Genomic DNA, 19,654 nt, shown 5'->3' on the forward strand with positions numbered 1-19,654 from the left:
CGAACAGCATATTGAGTGGCATCGACTCCCTCTGGTTGTGATATGGAAGTCTGGAGAAGAATTTATGTTTTTTTTTTTTTTTTTACAAAACTTCGGAGAAGAGGAAAAGACTCTGGACCTAAATGGAACATTATATGGGGGAAAGGGAGAGGGATCCAATTCTTCTCCTCCCCATTGGACCATATACTACATAACAGGACAATTGAAGTATCCGCCTGTAATCCTGTGTAATATCATATCATGGAAGTGTTATCCATATATATTGTGAGGATGCTGTATATATATTGATGAATTAATCTGATTCAGCATAGTTTGATAGTATTTAATTCTGTCTTCAATGTACTGTATGTTCTAATGAAGTCTGCACACCGGAATACATATATATATATATATTTATTTCATGTTATAACACTATGATCTATATATGTGCTTATTTATTGGTATACATATGTACATAATCATAAAATCTTTTTTCAGGATTTAATCTTCTGGTTCTATATTAATCTTATAGGATTTGTTCTGCTTTCTCTTCCTTGCTGTGTACTTGCTGCCTCTCTCTATGGACTGTACAAGTATGCTTCCTCTCTTGTGCCCATAGATGTGCTGACAGTCATGCATCGCAGGACTGTCACCACATCTGCTCCCGGGAGCTGCGCTGTCATAAACACTTACGTTTCTTCAGGCTTTTTGCCTGTATCCATTCAGCTGTTTTGACCTTCCATTGGCACATGTGCAGTGTGTTATTCAGGACACTTTCATTTTCCCTTCTTCCTGGTGAGTCACTTCCGGTTTTCCGGCCCCCATGCTCTGCCAGCCACACACCAGACCTGACCACACAATTGATTATAAGGTATTTAAGCGCTATTGGGGGTATTTGCACTACTTCCCCTGACGAAGCTGTCCTAGAACAGCGACACGCGTTGGGCTTCTCCTCCGGTCGCATTTGCCCTGTGACTATTCAGCCTCACAGCATCCTGCAGCAGGATTTATCCTATGGTGCTTTCTCCAGCACTATTTTCACCTTTTGACCACTCCTAGGATCAGACTATGCAGGGTATTTCAGGGTATATATTTGGACATCTTCCCCTGTCCCTTTCTTTGGATATCTAGGGCAGTTTATTTTATCTGCTCCTCTGGGTCCATAGGTTTTTTTGCTGGAAGCTGCATATTGTGGTGGGGTGTTGCATGCTATTTGCATGCTGTGTGGCTTGTATTATACTTGACTGTGTGCATATATGTTGTTATATGGTTGTATACAGCGTGTTCATTTCAAATTTTGACTATATATAGTTACATTAATAATATTAAGTGCAGAGGGCAGGGACACGTCTGGAAGATTTCATACGTTTATATATCTATGTATATTTTGGCATACAGTGTTCACAGGGGCATCTGCACGGAGGTTATGTGTGATTTTAGATGTTTTTAATTATGTTCCCAATAAAGCTTATATTATTTTTATCATAACTTTGGTGGTGTGCAGATATTTTGATGGCTCTTGTTTCTTGTGCTTTTGTTGGTCCAGGGTTGGGAGATATGTCGCCAGCAGTGAGGAGATGCAGAGAAAGGGAGAGCAGGTGGGAGAAGGAGAGTGGCCAACTTGTTTTATGTTTTGTTAGGACTGATTTGAGGTTGAGGAGCAGGTCAGCAGGGGAGGACAGAGTAGGTAAGAGGGAAGGGGAGATGATTATTTGGTTAGAGGGTGCTGGGGATTGTGAATAGCGAAGGAGAGAGAATTAGTGGAGCAAACATTGTAAGGGCATATGCAAACACTAGCTGTTTCCAGCCAGCTAACGCTCGGCACGCTCATTGCTATCTAATATAAACCTTGTGATATCTCTCTGTCCTTATCAATCTGCTCAGGTGTTCGTTGTTGATAACCAATCCTACGATTTTGTCGATATTGTTGTTGTCGATCAGCTACTGCATCGTTGTCCGGATTTTCCTGCGGCCTGTGAGATGGACCCGGCGACTTTTCTTGGCTCATTTTGTTTGGGAGAATGCGGATGCAATTAAATGTAAGTTTACCTTGGCTGACGTGGTTGAATTACATAGAAAGGAAGTGCTGCTTGTGGTAATGTGGGGGGCGGAGCCTCGTGTGGTTATGTGTGGGGACGGAGCCTCGTGTGGTAATGTGTGGGGACGGAGCCTCGTGTGGTAATGTATGAGGACGGAGCCTCGTGTGGTAATGTGTGAGGACGGAGCCTCATGTGGTAATGTGTGAGGACGGAGCCTCGTGTGGTAATGTGTGAGGACGGAGCCTCGTGTGGTAATGTGTGAGGACGGAGCCTCATGTGGTAATGTGTGGGGGCGGAGCCTCATGTGGTAATGTGGGGGATGGAGCCTCGTGTGGTAATGTGTAATGTGTGTGGACGGAGCCTTGTGTGGTAATGTGTGGGGACGGAGCCTCGTGTGGTAATGTGTGGGGACGGAGCCTCGTGTGGTAATGTGTGAGGACGGAGCCTCATGTGGTAATGTGTGGGGGCGGAGCCTCATGTGGTAATGTGGGGGATGGAGCCTCGTGTGGTAATGTGTAATGTGTGTGGACGGAGCCTTGTGTGGTAATGTGTGGGGATGGAGCCTCGTGTGGTAATGTGTGGGGACGGAGCCTCGTGTGGTAATGTGTGAGGACGGAGCCTCGTGTGGTAACGTGGGGGATGGAGCCTCGTGTGGTAATGTGTGAGGACGGAGCCTCATGTGGTAATGTGGGGGATGGAGCCTCGTGTGGTAATGTGTAATGTGTGTGGACGGAGCCTCCTGTGGTAATGTGTGAGGACGGAGCCTCGTGTGGTAACGTGGGGGACGGAGCCTCGTGTGGTAATGTGTGGGGACGGAGCCTCGTGTGTTAATGTGTGGGGATGGAGCCTCGTGTGGTAATGTGTGGGGACGGAGCCTCGTGTGGTAATGTGTGGGGATGGAGCCTCGTGTGGTAATGTGTGAGGACGGAGCCTCGTGTGGTAATGTGGGGGATGGAGCCTCGTGTGGTAATGTGTGAGGACGGAGCCTCGTGTGGTAATGTGGGGGATGGAGCCTCATGTGGTAATGTGTGAGGACGGAGCCTCGTGTGGTAATGTGTGAGGACGGAGCCTCGTGTGTTAATGTGTGGGGACGGAGCCTCCTGTGGTAATGTGTGTGGACGGAGCCTCGTGTGGTAATGTGGGGGATGGAGCCTCGTGTGGTAATGTGTGAGGACGGAGCCTCGTGTGGTAATGTGTGAGGACGGAGCCTCCTGTGGTAATGTGTGAGGACGGAGCCTCGTGTGGTAATGTGTGAGGACGGAGCCTCGTGTGGTAATGTGTGAGGACGGAGCCTCCTGTGGTAATGTGTGAGGACGGAGCCTCGTGTGGTAATGTGGGGGATGGAGCCTCATGTGGTAACGTGTGAGGACGGAGCCTCGTGTGGTAATGTGTGGGGACCAGGGTGGATAAAAAATCAATGTTTTTAAAAAAAAAATAAAAAAAAAATAAAAAAAAAAAAATCGGATTTTTTTTATTTAAATCGGAATTTTTTTCAATAAACTTCTTTTTGAGGAAAATATTTTACCATCCAAAGGTTCTTCCATCATGAGATAAAGCTGAGTTGTTTAACTCAGTAGAATAAAGGCTGTATATGTGTAACATTCACAATGCCATGCTCTTCCAGAGGTTTCTGTAGGATTAGTGGGCAGTTTCTCTCCTATATTATCACAGACGCTCGCTTTACTTACGCAGTTCTCAAAACTGAATTTGACTCCGCAGAGGTCCCAGCCTCTTCTTCACGGCAAAAATGTTACAACATGAACAGAGTTGAGAAAAAGACCTTAATCCTATTGTTCTACAAACCTATGAATACAGAATCAACCCCTTCAGTGCCAAGTCCAAGAAGTTAGACAATATGTTTCTGATTGTTTGGAGTGGAATAGATCTGCACAACACAAGAAGAATGTGAATCTAAGTGTGAGGAGGAGGAAGGGCAAGCAGACAAGAAAATGAAAGTGAAACTTTGAGCACAATACTGCAGCATAGCCACAGACAGACAAGTCTGGATCTGTTTGTGTGTACGATCTGAGGTTTATTACATTCTTTCCTTATAATGGCAGCAGGCCGTAAAAGAGACCCAGTTTGGGAATATTTTAATGAAGCTCCTTCGCCTATCGGTAAGGCAGGCATGCGTGCAAAATACAAAAGATGCAACAAAGAGATGCAAGGCCTGGTGGCGCGAATGAGGCAACATCATGAGAAGTGCAGTGATGAAGATCTATTCCACTCCAAACAATCAGAAACATATTGTCTAACTTCTTGGACTTGGCACTGAAGGGGTTAATTCTGTATTCATAGGTTTGTAGAACAATAGGATTAAGGTCTTTTTCTCAACTCTGTTCATGTTGTAACATTTTTGCCGTGAAGAAAAGGCTGGGACCTATGCGGAGTCAAATTCAGTTAGGTAGAAACTTTGATTTAAATTACTGATTTAAATCAAGCCTTACTGACTAGTGATTTAAATCGTGATTTAAATCAGTTAGATTTAAATCAAATCCACCCTGGTGGGGACGGAGCCTCGTGTGGTAATGTGTGTGGACGGAGCCTCGTGTGGTAATGTGGGGGACGGAGCCTCGTGTGGTAATGTGTGGGGACGGAGCCTCGTGTGGTAATGTGTGAGGACGGAGCCTCGTGTGGTAATGTGTGGGGACGGAGCCTCGTGTGGTAATGTGTGGGGACGGAGCCTCGTGTGGTAATGTGTGAGGACGGAGCCTCGTGTGGTAATGTGTGAGGACGGAGCCTCGTGTGGTAATGTGTGAGGACGGAGCCTCGTGTGGTAATGTGTGAGGACGGAGCCTCGTGTGGTAATGTGTGAGGACGGAGCCTCGTGTGGTAATGTGTGGGGACGGAGCCTCGTGTGGTAATGTGTGGGGACGGAGCCTCGTGTGGTAATGTGTGAGGACGGAGCCTCGTGTGGTGATGTGTGAGGACGGAGCCTCGTGTGGTAATGTGTGAGGACGGAGCCTCGTGTGGTAATGTGTGAGGACGGAGCCTCGTGTGGTAATGTGTGAGGACGGAGCCTCGTGTGGTAATGTGTGAGGACGGAGCCTCGTGTGGTAATGTGTGAGGACGGAGCCTCGTGTGGTAATGTGTGAGGACGGAGCCTCGTGTGGTAATGTGTGAGGACGGAGCCTCGTGTGGTAATGTGTGAGGACGGAGCCTCGTGTGGTAATGTGTGAGGACGGAGCCTCGTGTGGTAATGTGGGGGATGGAGCCTCGTGTGGTAATGTGTGAGGACGGAGCCTCGTGTGGTAATGTGTGAGGACGGAGCCTCGTGTGGTAATGTGTGAGGACGGAGCCTCGTGTGGTAATGTGTGAGGACGGAGCCTCGTGTGGTAATGTGTGAGGACGGAGCCTCGTGTGGTAATGTGTGAGGACGGAGCCTCTTGTGGTAATGTGGAGGACGGAGCCTCGTGTGGTAATGTAGGGGACGGGATAATGTGAAGGGTGGGATTATGTGTGGTAATGTGGTGGGGGGGCGGGATTATGGGTGGTGATGTGTTGGGGGTTGAGATTGTGTGTGGTGATGTGTTGAGGGCGTGATTGTGTGTGGTGATGTGGTGGGAGGCAGAGCTACTGTGCAGGGGGTGGGATTAGTGAGTAATCACGATGCCTCTTATATATTTAGATGGTCAGACCCCATGTAGAGGAACAGCGGACCCCCTGACATTATGCAGTCGTTGAGCCCTTGAGACAACGACACCTGTTATGATCAGGCGGCCTTGGAACAACATGAAAAAACCTTCGCTGGAGTAGTGGTAACTATACAGACCGCTAACCCTGAACTTATCACAGACACTAGAAGTAGCCGTGGGGTGTGCCTATCCAGACCTAGACACCTCGACACAGCCGGAGGACTAATTATCCCTAAAGATGGAAAATAGGAAAACTGACTTGCCTTAGAGTAGACCCCCAAAGTATAGGCAGCCCCCCACAAATAATAACAGTGAGTAGGAGAGGAAAAGACACACGCAGGCGGAAAACAGATTTAGCAAAGGAGGCCACTACTACCTAGATAGGGAAATATAGTACAGGATACTGAGCGGTCAGCACAAAATCTACACAATATCCACAGCAGAAAAATACAAAAACTCCACCACCTAACTAAAGGTGTGGAGAGTATATCTGCAACTCCAGCGAATCCAACCAGACTGAGAAAACAACAGGACAGTCGAAGCTGGAACAAAATAGAAACTATGAACCGCACGAAAAAATAGACACACAGCCTGTGAGCCTAAGAAAAAGAATCAGACACTTATCTTTAGCTGAAATGGAATGAGTCTTGAATTTGGAGGGAACAATCTTCAGCCATAGAGGCGGGGTTTTCGGGTGTTTCATCCACCTTTTCCTTACCCGCTGGCTGCATGCTGGCTGCAATATTGGATTGAAGTTCATTCTCTGTCCTCCATAGTACACGCCTGCGCAAGGCAATCTTGTCTTGTGCAGGCATGTACTACGGAGGACAGAGAATGAACTTCAATCCAATATTGCAGCCAGCATGCAGCCAGCGGGTAAGGAAAGGGTGGATGAAACACCCGAAAATCCCGCCTCTATGGCTGAAGATTGTTCCCTCCAAATTCAGGTGACAGTGTCCCTTTAAAGTCCCCATTAGTTTTACTTTGTTTCCAAAAATGAGAACAAAAAAATAAATGTATCAACAAACATATTTGTCATTGTCACATGAGGATTTATCCCACACAGTAAACACATCACAAACACCTCCCCAAAGATGCAATGAAAACACAACGATCAAAAAGTCACAGGTGCCCCCAAAATGATCCCAAAAGGTCAGCGCTGCATTCAAGAAGAGAAGCCGTCACACCGCTCCGATAACGGAAGATAAAGTGATCGGTCTCAGGGAAACGGCTGATATTATAATCCAGAAAATATATAAAACCACACACAAGATTGGTGTCACCATAACTGACCCAGAAAATCACAGCGAGGTCGTTATTACCGCCCAATAAATGCCGAGAAGCAAAATCCAAAAAATAAATAAATGTGGAAATGAATTTTTTTTTTTATTAACAGTTTCCGCTCATCTGGAATTTTCTGTTTTTCAGCTCATTATACGGTAAAATGAAAAATCTATGATGCAAAAAAACACAAGATCTCAAACGTCTGTGGATGGAAAATAAGAATGTTATGTCTCATGGAAGAAGAGGAGGAAAAACTGCAAAAATGGAAATTTGCCCCATCAGGATGAGGCTGAAACATTGATATTGATTTCTGGGATTGCTGCGTCCTATAGGAGGCGCTAGAGACCCTTCTCTGTATCTGGGGAGAGGAAATTTGCACATCCTATTTCCCATGGGGCACACAAGTGTCAGCCAAGAAGGAGGAGCCGGACGCCGACCACGACCGATGATGAGATTCTGAAGGACGGACGAGCGACAGCGGATTAGGGGGAAAATCACCTGTAAATTAACCCCGACTCTGCTGAGTAACAATCCACGACAGACTTAGGGAAAGAACTCACAGGACAGAACGGACAGAAGGACGGGACATCTGCAGAGAAAATGTGACCGAGGCTCTAAGGAAGGAGAAAGATTCTGAAAGAAGAAGGACGAAGACTCAAGACTGATGAAGACGAGACAACAGCGGAGAAACCGCGACTCACAGATCAGAAGAAAATAATCAGGAAATGAAAGCTGTTGTCAGACGGAGAAAATGTAGAGAAAACCGGAGCAAATCTGGAGAAAACTCATCTATTATAGGACGACGCCGGAGAGACGTCATCACATCCACCGGAGCCAACAAGGAGCCTCTCACCTCGTGGTGTAAGAGGCCGGAGCTCCTCCATCATCACATCCTGGTACCGATCCTGGTGTCCTTCTAGATACTCCCACTCCTCCATGGAGAGATAGACAGCGACGTCCTGACACCTTATAGGAACCTGACAACGACACCGTCATCACCCAGAATCCTCCAGTGCTGTATAATGTCCCAGCAGTCACCTCTCCGCTCATCACCCAGAATCCTCCAGTCCTGTATAATGTCCCAGCAGTCACCTCTCCGCTCATCACCCAGAATCCTCCAGTGCTGCATAATGTCCCAGCAGTCACCTCTCCGCTCATCACCCAGAATCCTCCAGTCCTGTATAATGTCCCAGCAGTCACCTCTCTGCTCACCACCCAGAATCCTCCAGTGCTGTATAATGTCCCAGCAGTCACCTCTCCGCTCACCACCCAGAATCCTCCAGTGCTGTATAATGTCCCAGCAGTCACCTCTCCGCTCATCACCCAGAATCCTCCAGTGCTGTATAATCTCCCAGCAGTCACCTCTCCGCTCATCACCCAGAATCCTCCAGTCCTGTATAATCTCCCAGCAGTCACCTCACCGCTCATCACCCAGAATCCTCCAGTCCTGTATAATCTCCCAGCAGTCACCTCTCCGCTCAGCAGCTCAATCATCTTGTTGCTGAGCTCCAGGATCTTCTTGTTCCTCTCATGTAGCAGGGAGTGCGGGGGAGGCTCTGTGATGGGGCCCGGGCTCCGCCCTCCTGACTCCTGGAGATGGATGATGGGAGTCACACCGTCCCCCGGTGTCTTCCTCACTATTGTGTAATCCTGTGTATGGAGAGAGACACTTAGGGAGAAGAATTCCTTCCCGACTCCAGATCTGACAATCAGTAGAAATCCCGGGATCAATAACCGTCTCCAGTAATCTGGGGCCATAACCGGGAATATTATTCCCCTCCGGACAGACATCCCGGCCCCTCTACAGCTCTTATAGGGAATCCCCATGACAACTCCTCCGGGCAGAGAGCTCCACACAATCACTGCTCTTACAGTAAAGAATCCTTCTCTCTATTCTGGATGTTGGACTTGTCACAGAACACAATAAAGCTGATAGAAATGTAGAGGAGTTACCTCTCCGCTCAGCAGGGAGATGATCTCCAGGGCGAAGTGGAATAATCTTCTGGTGGTCTCATCCCTGTCCTCGTCCATCCTCGGGGTCATTCAGGAGGAGGAGGGATGAGCACTGGATCAGCTGGAGGGATCTCGTCCTGCCGGCGTCTTCATGATGAAGGAGAAGATGGAAAATATAGGAGACAAAATAACGTGAGATCCAGAATGCAAATCTCTCTATTTATATGGTAGATAAAGGCATTGGGAGACCAAAACGTGCTGATTCTTCTGGACTAATAGAGCTACCAAAAAGGAAAATGTCTGCAGCAAAGGTTTCTGGATTTCTAGTACTCATTCTGAAGTGAATATGACAATGTAACTAAGGCTCCGATCACATCTACAAGACGTCACCGACCACGACCGATGGATCCTGTAACTAAGGCTCCGATCACATCTACAAGACGTCACCGACCACGACCGATGGATCCTGTAACTAAGGCTCCGATCACATCCAGAAGACGTCACCAACCACGACCGATGGATCCTGTAACTAAGGCACCGATCACATCTACAAGACGTCACCAACCACGACCGATGGATCCTGTAACTAAGGCTCCGATCACATCTACTAGACGTCACCGACCACGACCGATGGATCCTGTAACTAAGGCTCCGATCACATCTACAAGACGTCACCGACCACGACCGATGGATCCTGTAACTAAGGCTCCGATCACATCCAGAAGACGTCACCAACCACGACCGATGGATCCTGTAACTAAGGCACCGATCACATCTACAAGACGTCACCAACCACGACCGATGGATCCTGTAACTAAGGCTCCGATCACATCTACAAGACGTCACCGACCACGACCGATGGATCCTGTAACTAAGGCTCCGATCACATCCAGAAGACGTCACCAACCACGACCGATGGATCCTGTAACTAAGGCACCGATCACATCTACAAGACGTCACCAACCACGACCGATGGATCCTGTAACTAAGGCTCCGATCACATCTACTAGACGTCACCGACCACGACCGATGGATCCTGTAACTAAGGCTTCGATCACATCTACAAGACGTCACCAACCACGACCGATGGATCCTGTAACTAAGGCACCGATCACATCTACAAGACGTCACCAACCACGACCGATGAATCCTGTAACTAAGGCTCCGATCACATCTACAAGACGTCACCAACCACGACCGATGGGTCCTGTAACTAAGGCTCCGATCACATCTACAAGACGTCACCGACCACGACCGATGGATCCTGTAACTAAGGCTCCGATCAAATCTACAAGACGTCACCGACCACGACCGATGGATCCTGTAACTAAGGCACCGATCACATCTACAAGACGTCACCAACCACGACCGATGGATCCTGTAACTAAGGCTCCGATCACATCTACTAGACGTCACCGACCACGACCAATGGATCCTGTAACTAAGGCTCCGATCACATCTACAAGACGTCACCGACCACGACCGATGGATCCTGTAACTAAGGCTCCGATCACATCTACAAGACGTCACCGACCACGACCGATGGATCCTGTAACTAAGGCTCCGATCACATCTACAAGACGTCACCGACCACGACCGATGGATTCTGTAACTAAGGCCCCGATCACATCTACAAGACGTCACCGACCACGACCGATGGATCCTGTAACTAAGGCACCGATCACATCTACAAGACGTCACCGACCACGACCGATGGATCCTGTAACTAAGACTCCGATCACATCTACAGACGTCACCGACCACGACCGATGGATCCTGTAACTAAGGCTCCGATCACATCTACAAGACGTCACCGACCACGACCGATGGATCCTGTAACTAAGTCTCCGATCTCATCTACAAGACGTCACCGACCACGACCGATGGATCCTGTAACTAAGGCTCCGATCACATCTACAAGACGTCACCGACCACGACCGATGGATCCTGTAACTAAGGCTCCGATCACATCTACAAGACGTCACCGACCACGACCGATGGATCCTGTAACTAAGACTCCGATCACATCTACAGACGTCACCGACCACGACCGATGGATCCTGTAACTAAGGCTCCGATCACATCTACAAGACGTCACCGACCACGACCGATGGATCCTGTAACTAAGGCTCCGATCACATCTACAAGACGTCACCGACCACGACCGATGGATCCTGTAACTAAGTCTCCGATCTCATCTACAAGACGTCACCGACCACGACCGATGGATCCTGTAACTAAGGCTCCGATCACATCTACAAGACGTCACCGACCACGACCGATGGATCCTGTAAGGCTACTTTCACACTAGCGTCGGTACGGGGCCGACGAATACTGTGCAAGCGCCGCACAACGGGGGCAGCGGATGCATTTTTCCAGCGGATGCATTGCGGGGAGGAGGGGCAGACACAACGCAGCAAAAAACATCTTAGGCTACTTTCACACTGGCGTTTTTTTTAATAAGTCGCAATGCGTCATTTAGGGGAAAAAACGCATCCTGCAAAGTTGTTTGCAGGATGCGTTTTTGCCCCATAGAGTTACATTACCGACGCATTGCGCCGTATTGTCACACGTCGCAAACGTCTTGCGACGTTTGCGCCGTGTTGTGGCGGACCGCCGGGAGCAAAAAACGTTAAATTAACGTTTTTTTTTGCAGCCGACGGACCGCTTTTTCCTACCACGCATGCGCGGCCAGACCTCCGCCCCCACCTCACAATGGGGCAGCGGATGCGCCGGAGAAATGCATCCGCTGCACCCATTGTGCGGCGCTAACAACGCTAGTGTCGGTAACCTCGGCCTGACGCAATGCGACGGGCCGAATCCGACGCTAGTGTGAAAGTAGCCTTACATGTAACGTTTCTTGCTGCCGACGGTCAGCCACAACACGACGCAACCGTCGCATGATCGTTGCGACGTGTGGCAAATCGTCTCTAATGTTAGTCAATGGAGAAAAAACGCATCCTGCAACCAATTTTGCAGGATGCGTTTTTTCTCCTAAATGACGCAGTGTGACGTGCAGTGCACGACGCTAGTGTGAGAGTAGCCTGACGCGGTCTCTTTCACACTTCCGTCGGTTCGGGGTCGTCGCCAGCCCGATGTACCGACAGAAGTGTGGGCAGCGGACGGCCGCAGTGTTCCAACGCGTCCGCTGCCCACTGTAAAGTCCCGGGGAGGAGGAGCTCCGGCCGGGCATGCGCGGTCGGAATTGCAGGACCCGACGTATGAAAAAACGTTCCCTTGGCCGCCAAAAGACGACGCAACCGACGGAAATGTGAAAGAGGCCCGGGTCCTACCGGAGTCTCTGTCGCTCCTCTCCTCGGTGCTGCCGTCACTCAGGTGCTGGTACACGCTCAGTACTGAGCCGCCTCGCGCTCTCTGTACATTCGGCCTCTGCTCAGTAGAGCCGCGCTATGTGGGAGGAAGGACCTGTGGCGGTGACGTTAGTGTCATGTGATAGGGGCGGAGCTCAGTACTGTACTGCGTAGGGTGAAGGACCTGTGACGTCAGTGTCATGTGATTAGGGGCGGAGCTCAGTACTGTACTGTGTAGGGTGAAGGACCTGTGGCGGTGACGTCAGTGTCATGTGATTAGGGGCGGAGCTCAGTACTGCGTAGGCTGAAGGATCTGTGGCGGTGACGTCAGTGTCATGTGATTAGGGGCGGGGCTCCGCGCTGGGCGCTGTTCTCTGTATCTGGAGCAGTGTTCTAGGACGGTAGACGCTTTTCCCAGGTGTGACGTCACTGGGGGGAGGGGAGGTGATGCTCGGGGACGGTGGGGGGAGGGGAGGTGATGCTCGGGGACGGTGGGGGGAGGGGAGGTGATGCTCGGGGCCTGTGGGGGAGGGGAGGTGATGCTCGGGGACGGTGGGGGAGGGGAGGTGATGCTCGGGGCCGGTGGGGGGAGGGGAGGTGATGCTCGGGGACGGTGGGGGGAGGGGAGGTGATGCTCGGGGACGGTGGGGGGAGGGGAGGTGATGCTCGGGGCCTGTGGGGGAGGGGAGGTGATGCTCGGGGACGGTGGGGGAGGGGGGTGATGCTCGGGGCCTGTGGGGGGAGGGGAGGTGATGCTCGGGGCCTGTGGGGGGAGGGGAGGTGATGCTCGGGGCCGGTGGGGGAGGGGGAGGTGATGCTCGGGGCCTGTGGGGGGAGGGGGGTGATGCTCGGGGCCTGTGGGGGAGGGGAGGTGATGCTCGGGGACGGTAGGGGAGGGGGGTGATGCTCGGGGCCGGTGGGGGGAGGGGGGTGATGCTTGGGGACGGTGGGGGAGGGGGGTGATGCTCGGGGACTGTGGGGGGAGGGGGTGATGCTCGGGGCCTGTGGGGGGAGGGGGGGTGATGCTCGGGGCCTGTGGGGGGAGGGGGGTGATGCTCGGGGCCTGTGGGGGGAGGGGGGTGATGCTCGGGGCCTGTGGGGGGAGGGGAGGTGATGCTCGGGGCCTGTGGGGGGAGGGGGGGTGATGCTCGGGGCCTGTGGGGGGAGGGGGGGTGATGCTCGGGGCCTGTGGGGGAGGGGAGGTGATGCTCGGGGCCGGTGGGGGGAGGGGGGTGATGCTCGGGGCCGGTGGGGGAGGGGATGATGCTCGGGGCCTGTGGGGGGAGGGGGGTGATGTTTGGGGCCGGTGGGGGAGGGGAGGTGATGCTCGGGGCCGGTGGGGGAGGGGAGGTGATGCTCGGGGCCGGTGGGGGGAGGGGGGTGATGCTCGGGGCCGGTGGGGGAGGGGATGATGCTTGGGGCCTGTGGGGGGAGGGGGGTGATGTTTGGGGCCGGTGGGGGAGGGGAGGTGATGCTCGGGGCCGGTGGGGGGAGGGGGGTGATGCTCGGGGCCGGTGGGGGAGGGGAGGTGATGCTTGGGGTCGGTGGGGGGAGGGGAGGTGATGCTTGGGGCCGGTGGGGGAGGGGAGGTGATGCTTGGGGCCGGTGGGGGAGGGGTGGTGATGCTTGGGGCCGGTGGGGGAGGGGTGGTGATGCTTGGGGCCGGTGGGGGAGGGGAGGTGATGCTTGGGGCCGGTGGGGGAGGGGAGGTGATGCTTGGGGCCGGTGGGGGAGGGAAGGTGATGCTTGGGGCCGGTGGGGGGGTGAAGGTGATGCTTGAACCCGGTGGGGGAGGGGAGGTGATACTTGGGGCCGGTGGGGGGAGGTGATGTTTGGGGTCGGTGGGGGAGAGGAGGTGATGCTTGAATCCGGTGGGGGAGGGGAGGTGATACTTGGGGCAGGTAAGGGGAGGTGATGTTTGGGGTCGGTGGGGGAGGGGAGGTGATGCTTTGAGCCGATGAGAGGAGGGGAGGTGATGCTTGGGGTCGGTGGGGGAGGTGATGCTCGGGGCCGGTGGGTGAGGGGAGGGGATGTTTGGGGTCGGTGGGGAACGGGAAGTGATGCTTGGGGCCGGTGGGGGAGGGAAGGTGATGCTTGAACCCGGTGGGGTAGGGGTGGTGATGCTTGGGGCCGGTGGGGGAGGGAAGGTGATGCTTGGGGCCTGTGGGGGAGGGGAGGTGATGTTTGGGCCGGTGGGGGAGGGAAGGTGATGCTTGAACCCGGTGGGGGAGGGGTGGTGATGCTTGGGGCCGGTGGGGGAGGGGTGGTGATGCTTGAATCCGGTGAGGGAGGGGTGGTGATGCTTGGGGCCGGTGGGTGAGGGGAGGTGATGTTTGGGGTGGATGGGGGAGGGGAGGTGATGCTTTGAGCCGATGAGGGGAGGGGAGGTGATGCTTGGGGTCGGTTGGGGATGTGATGCTCGTGGCCGGTGGGTGAGGGGAGGTGATGTTTGGGGTCGGTTGGGGAGGTGATGCTCGTGGCCGGTGGGTGAGGGGAGGTGATGTTTGGGGTCGGTGGGGGGAGGGGAGGTGATGCTTTGAACCGTTGAGGGGAGGGGAGGTGATGCTTGGGGTCGGTGGGGGATGTGATGCTTGGGGCCGGTGGGTGAGGGGAGGTGATGTTTGGGGTCGGTGGGGGAGGGGAGGTGATGCTTTGAGCCGATGAGGGGAGGTGATGCTTGGGGCCGGTGGGGGAGGGGAGGTGAAGCAGACCTTCTTGCCACCGCTCACATTGATGTGCCATCCTGGATGAGCTGCACTACCTGAGCCACTTGTGTGGGTTGTAGAGTCCGTCTCATGCTACCACGAGTGTGAAAGCACAACCAACATTCAAAAGTGACCAAAACCTCAGCCAGAAAGCATTGTACTGAGATGTGGTCTGTGGTCCCCACCTGCAGAACCACTCCTTTATTGAGTGTGTCTTGATAATTGCCAATAATTTCCATCTGTTGTCTCTTCCATTTGCACCACAGCATGTGAAATTGATTGTCAATCAGTGTTGTGTCCTAAGTGGACAGTTTGATTTCACAGAAGTTTGATTTTCTTGGAGTCATATTCTGTGGTTTAAGTGTTCCGTTTCATTTTTCAAATCATCAGGGGAGGAAAAAGACATAAATAACAAGGTTGGCGGAGGAAGGTGTTTTCCTCAAGAGGAATAAACAACCTTCTTGTTCAAAATCATCTTGAGGTGTGCCGCCGCCCTTGTCTCAGTGGTTTATAAAGATTTACCTCTTCAGGGTTACTTCCTATGACCTTGAACGCTAAACAATCCACCTTTATTGTTTTCCTATCGCCACGACAGCACCCCTACGAGAGAGGGGATCCGCCCACCTTCCGGACAGGAACCTACAGGATTTAAAGGGGCGGTCCCCCTCACCACTCCAGTTTGGGTTCCTGTCCGGACGGCGGGAGCCTGCAGGATCAGCAGTCTTACCCGGGCCTCCATGCCTCCACGCGGTATTCTTTAGGAACGGCGGAATCGGGGGCTCGGAAGCAGCGTCGGGGGTGTCCTGCGTGCAGACCCCCCCTCGTCTGGCCATGAGGAGCGCGTCCCAGGAGTCGGGCAGTGCCGTCCTGGTCCGCGGTTGAGCGCGGTGTGCAGCGTCCACACCGGCGCTGGTGAACCCGGAAGTAGTTGGTACTGTGTTTTTATGATACCTGAAGAAGGATATATACTGTATCCGAAACGCATTGTATCTCTTCTATTTTAAGTTATGAAATAAAAAAATATGAAATATCATCTTTGAATGTGAGTCCTGGGAAGCGCTGCCATTCATGGGCTGGATGTGCTTTTCTTGAACTACTCATCCTGTGTGAGCCTTACTCTGGCTCTCTCACTTGGATCCACCCGAGGCAAGCTGCAAGCCCTGTATATTGAAAAGTATCTCAGAGGAAATTTGGAGGATACACGATCTAAAGCCATTTTAGTCTTTTATCAGGTGAGTGCATAAAATTGTGCACCCTTTAAAGACTATAATATTGTGTTTACGCACTTAGGGCGCCGCAATTTGTCTGTTCTTCTCTCCCAAACAGGTTTTTTTTGTATATCTCAGACCTTAGAAGAGGAAGCTCCCCTTCGGTCATCAGACCTTAGAGCGGTCATCAGGGAAGAAATTAGCTATTCCCTTAGAGGCAGCCGCCAGGAAAGGTCGGGCAGGGACATATCGCCAGGATCTAGCCTGTCCCTGCAAGAAGGGGAATGTTCCCGCTCCTCATCTCCATCCTCCTCAGATGAAGAGGGAAGGCCTTCTGAAAGATCCATCAGACAGGAAGGCGGACATGTTTTTAAGGAAAGTATGGGGTACCTTGCCGCTGGAGGACGTGGGCTAGATCCGTCATGGTGTGGATATCCCAACTGGAAGAACAGCTGAAGTCCAAGGTGCCCAGAGACAAGATGTTGAACTCACTTTCGCAAATACGTGAAAGGGTGGCGTATTTAGCGGACGCGTCAGTGGATTCTTTAAAATTGGCGGCAAGATCAGCAGGTCTCTCAAATGCTGCTCGCCGAGCCCTATGGCTTAAGACCTGGAAAGGGGATGCCCAGGCGAAAGCTAAACTGTGTACAATACCGTGTAGGGGTGAGTACCTGTTTGGCCCGGTATTGGATGATATCCTAGCTAAGGCTGAGGATAGAAAGAAAGGTTTTCCTAAAGCTTTCAATCCTACCTTTAGGAATACCTTCAGGAGACGCTTCCAATACCGAAGACCTTACCACAACCGAGACTGGGAACCATCAGACCCAAAAAAGAAAGGTTCGGACTTTAATGCCACGTCATCTTCCTCAAGAAGAAGAAGAAACTATCGTTAATAGAGATCTTCCAGTAGGGGGCAGGTTAAAATTCTTTTATGCTCAGTGGGCCAAAATAACTTCCTTAGACCAACAAAAGGCCCTTGAAAAAGAGGTCCAAATGCTAAGACGGAAGAAAGTCATAGTGGAGGTTCCAAAACATCAACAGGGGAAAGGGTTCTATTCCCCTTTATTTTTAATCTCCAAGCCAGATGGATCCTTTAGAACCATCATAAACTTACGGAGATTAAACAAACATCTAGAGTATCATGCCTTTAAGATGGAATCTATTAAAACGGCAACTAAACTTCTCTTTCCCAGATGTTATATGACAGTCCTGGATTTAAAAGATGCGTATTACCATCTGCCCATTCACCAGGATCATCAACAATTCCTCAGAATGGCGGTGCGCTTAAACGACCAGGTCAGACACTTTCAGTTTGCTGCAATGCCCTTTGGTCTATCTATGGCACCGAGGGTGTTTACTAAAGTCATGGCAGAAGTAATGGCCTATGTCAGAGAACAGGATACGTAAATTATACCCTACTTGGATGACTTCCTGGTAGTAGGAAATTCCTTTGGCCAGTGTAGTACTCGCCTAAATCATGTCATATCTTCCTTACAGGACTTGGGTTGGATAGTCAATATGGAGAAGTCAAGACTCGACCCATCAACAACTCAGACTTTCCTAGGTATTCTGCTGGATTCGGAAGGGCAACAGTGTTTCCTTCCGGAGGAGAAAAAGCAGAGGATTGTGCACAAAGTCAGTACGGTAACAAGGAAGCCAGATCTGACTTTAAGAGACGCTATGTCCCTTCTGGGATCTCTAACGTCCTGCATACCAGCCGTCCAGTGGGCTCAATTCCACACTCGAGTGTTACAGGCCCAAGTCTTGGATACAGAGAGAAGTCTTCAAGGGCAATTAGGCGGAAGACTCAGGCTGTCCACCACCACTCTACACAGTCTGAGGTGGTGGTTAAACAGAAGACATTTAGGGAAAGGAGTACGCTGGAGTGTAGTACCAGACAACACGGTCACAACCGATGCCAGTCCAATAGGTTGGAGAGCTCACATAGGAGATGTCTGGACTCAAGGGCAATGGTCTCTCTTAGAGGCTCAAGAGTCCTCGAATTGGAAAGAGCTCACGGCAGTGAAGAAGGCCTTACTCAGGTTGCTTCCATCTCTGCAGGATTCACATGTAAGAGTCCAGACAGACAACACAACAGTAGTGGCGTATCTCAACCATCAAGGGGGTACAAGGTCAAGATCCTTAATGAACACCGCCACAGACCTACTCGAAATAGCCGAAGCCCACTTTCGCTCTCTATCAGCTGTGCACATTCGGGGAGAACACAGAGGCAGATTACCTCAGCCGTCATTCTCTACGTCAGGGAGAATGGGTTCTAGATCGACGGGTGTTCAGACAGATAGTGGACCTGTGGGGATTGCCCGTTATCGATCTATTCGCAACGAGAGAGAACAGGCAGACCAGGAAGTTCGCTTCTCTTCGGGTGGCGGACAAGCCCTGTATAATAGACTCCCTTCAAATACACTGGAATTTTCCTCTGGCTTACGCGTTCCCTCCAATGTGTCTAATCCCGATAGTCCTCAGGGAGGACAGGGCGAGAGTGATCCTGATTGCCCCCTTTTGGCCCAGGAGGGCATGGTTCTCGTTACTCAGGGCAATGTCTGTGTCCGACCCCTGGGTACTGCCGACCAGCCCGGAGCTTCTTTCTCAGGGTCCATTCAGTTATCCCAATGTGGAATCCCTGCATCTGACGGCGTGGAATTTGAGAGGGAGTTATTGAGGAGAAGAGGGTTTTCAGAGGCTCTCATATCTACCCTTTTAAATAGCCGGAAAGAAGTCACCACTAAAATCTATGCTAAAACTTGGAAAAAGTTCCTTGCCTTCTACCAAAATCCCTTTTCTGGCAAGGTCCCAATTCCGGCTATTCTGGAGTTTTTACAGAAAGGCCGAGAATTGGGCTCGGCGGTAAATACCCTTAGAGTCCAAGTATCAGCTTTGGGAGCGTTATATAACAGTGATGTGGCGGGAAATAGATGGGTTTCCCGATTTATCAGGGCCACTGAACGTAGTAACCCAGTGTATATTCCTAGATTACCACCATGGGATCTAAATTTGGTTTTAGACGCCTTAACAGAACCCCCCTTTGAGCCATTAGATTCTGTCTCCATAAAAAATTTAACCTTAAAAACAGCCTTCCTAGTAGCCCTGACCTCTGCTAGGAGAGTGAGTGACTTACAAGCTTTGTCGATAGACCCTCCTTATTTAATGGTCTTTCAGGACAGGGTAGTGTTAAAACCTGATCCAGCATACCTACCAAAAGTAGCTTCCAAATTTCATAGAAGTCAGGAAATAATTTTACCATCTTTCTGTGACAATCCGAATTCAGCTGACGAGCAGAAATATCACGTTAGATGTCAGAAGAACTCTATTAGAGTACCTACACAAAACAGAACCATGGAGGCAGAGTAGGGCTCTGTTTGTTTCCTTTCAGAATCCAAGGAAAGGGGCGAGTGTAACTAAAGCGTCTATCGCCAGATGGATAAGAGATGCCATATATCTTGCTTATACTGCTAAAGGCCAGACACCACCAGATGGCATCAGGGCCCACTCCACTCGAGCCATGGCCTCATCCTGGGCGGA

The 19,654-nt window shown here is 51.2% G+C and overlaps 2 protein-coding genes and 1 long non-coding RNA gene across 4 annotated transcripts in view; 1 reads left to right on the forward strand and 2 right to left on the reverse strand.

Moving 5' to 3' along the window:
- Positions 1-12,332, reverse strand: part of LOC138657429 (zinc finger protein 484-like) — a 40,939-nt gene extending 28,607 nt beyond the window's left edge. The window contains exons 1-4 of one of the 2 annotated variants that reach the window (XM_069745215.1): positions 12,184-12,332; positions 8,891-9,037; positions 8,408-8,587; positions 7,791-7,914 (exon numbers count right to left, since the gene is read on the reverse strand). In XM_069745215.1, the coding sequence (XP_069601316.1) occupies positions 7,791-7,914; positions 8,408-8,587; positions 8,891-8,980 (394 nt within the window). In that variant the 5' untranslated portion in view covers positions 8,981-9,037; positions 12,184-12,332. The remainder of the gene's footprint in view (positions 1-7,790; positions 7,915-8,407; positions 8,588-8,890; positions 9,038-12,183) is intronic. The other variant, XM_069745216.1, reaches the window with a different exon arrangement.
- Positions 1-19,654, reverse strand: part of LOC138657437 (zinc finger protein ZFP2-like) — a 492,419-nt gene that overhangs the window by 110,352 nt on the left and 362,413 nt on the right. The window lies entirely within an intron of this gene.
- The window catches only part of LOC138657488 (uncharacterized), a 42,932-nt gene continuing 35,805 nt past the window's right edge, over positions 12,528-19,654 (forward strand). Inside the window, exon 1 of the long non-coding RNA XR_011317060.1 lies at positions 12,528-12,619. This is a non-coding gene — a long non-coding RNA (uncharacterized lncRNA). The remainder of the gene's footprint in view (positions 12,620-19,654) is intronic.

This window comes from Ranitomeya imitator, chromosome 1 (assembly GCF_032444005.1).
Source record: "Ranitomeya imitator isolate aRanImi1 chromosome 1, aRanImi1.pri, whole genome shotgun sequence".
Taxonomy (NCBI): Eukaryota; Metazoa; Chordata; class Amphibia; order Anura; family Dendrobatidae; genus Ranitomeya; species Ranitomeya imitator.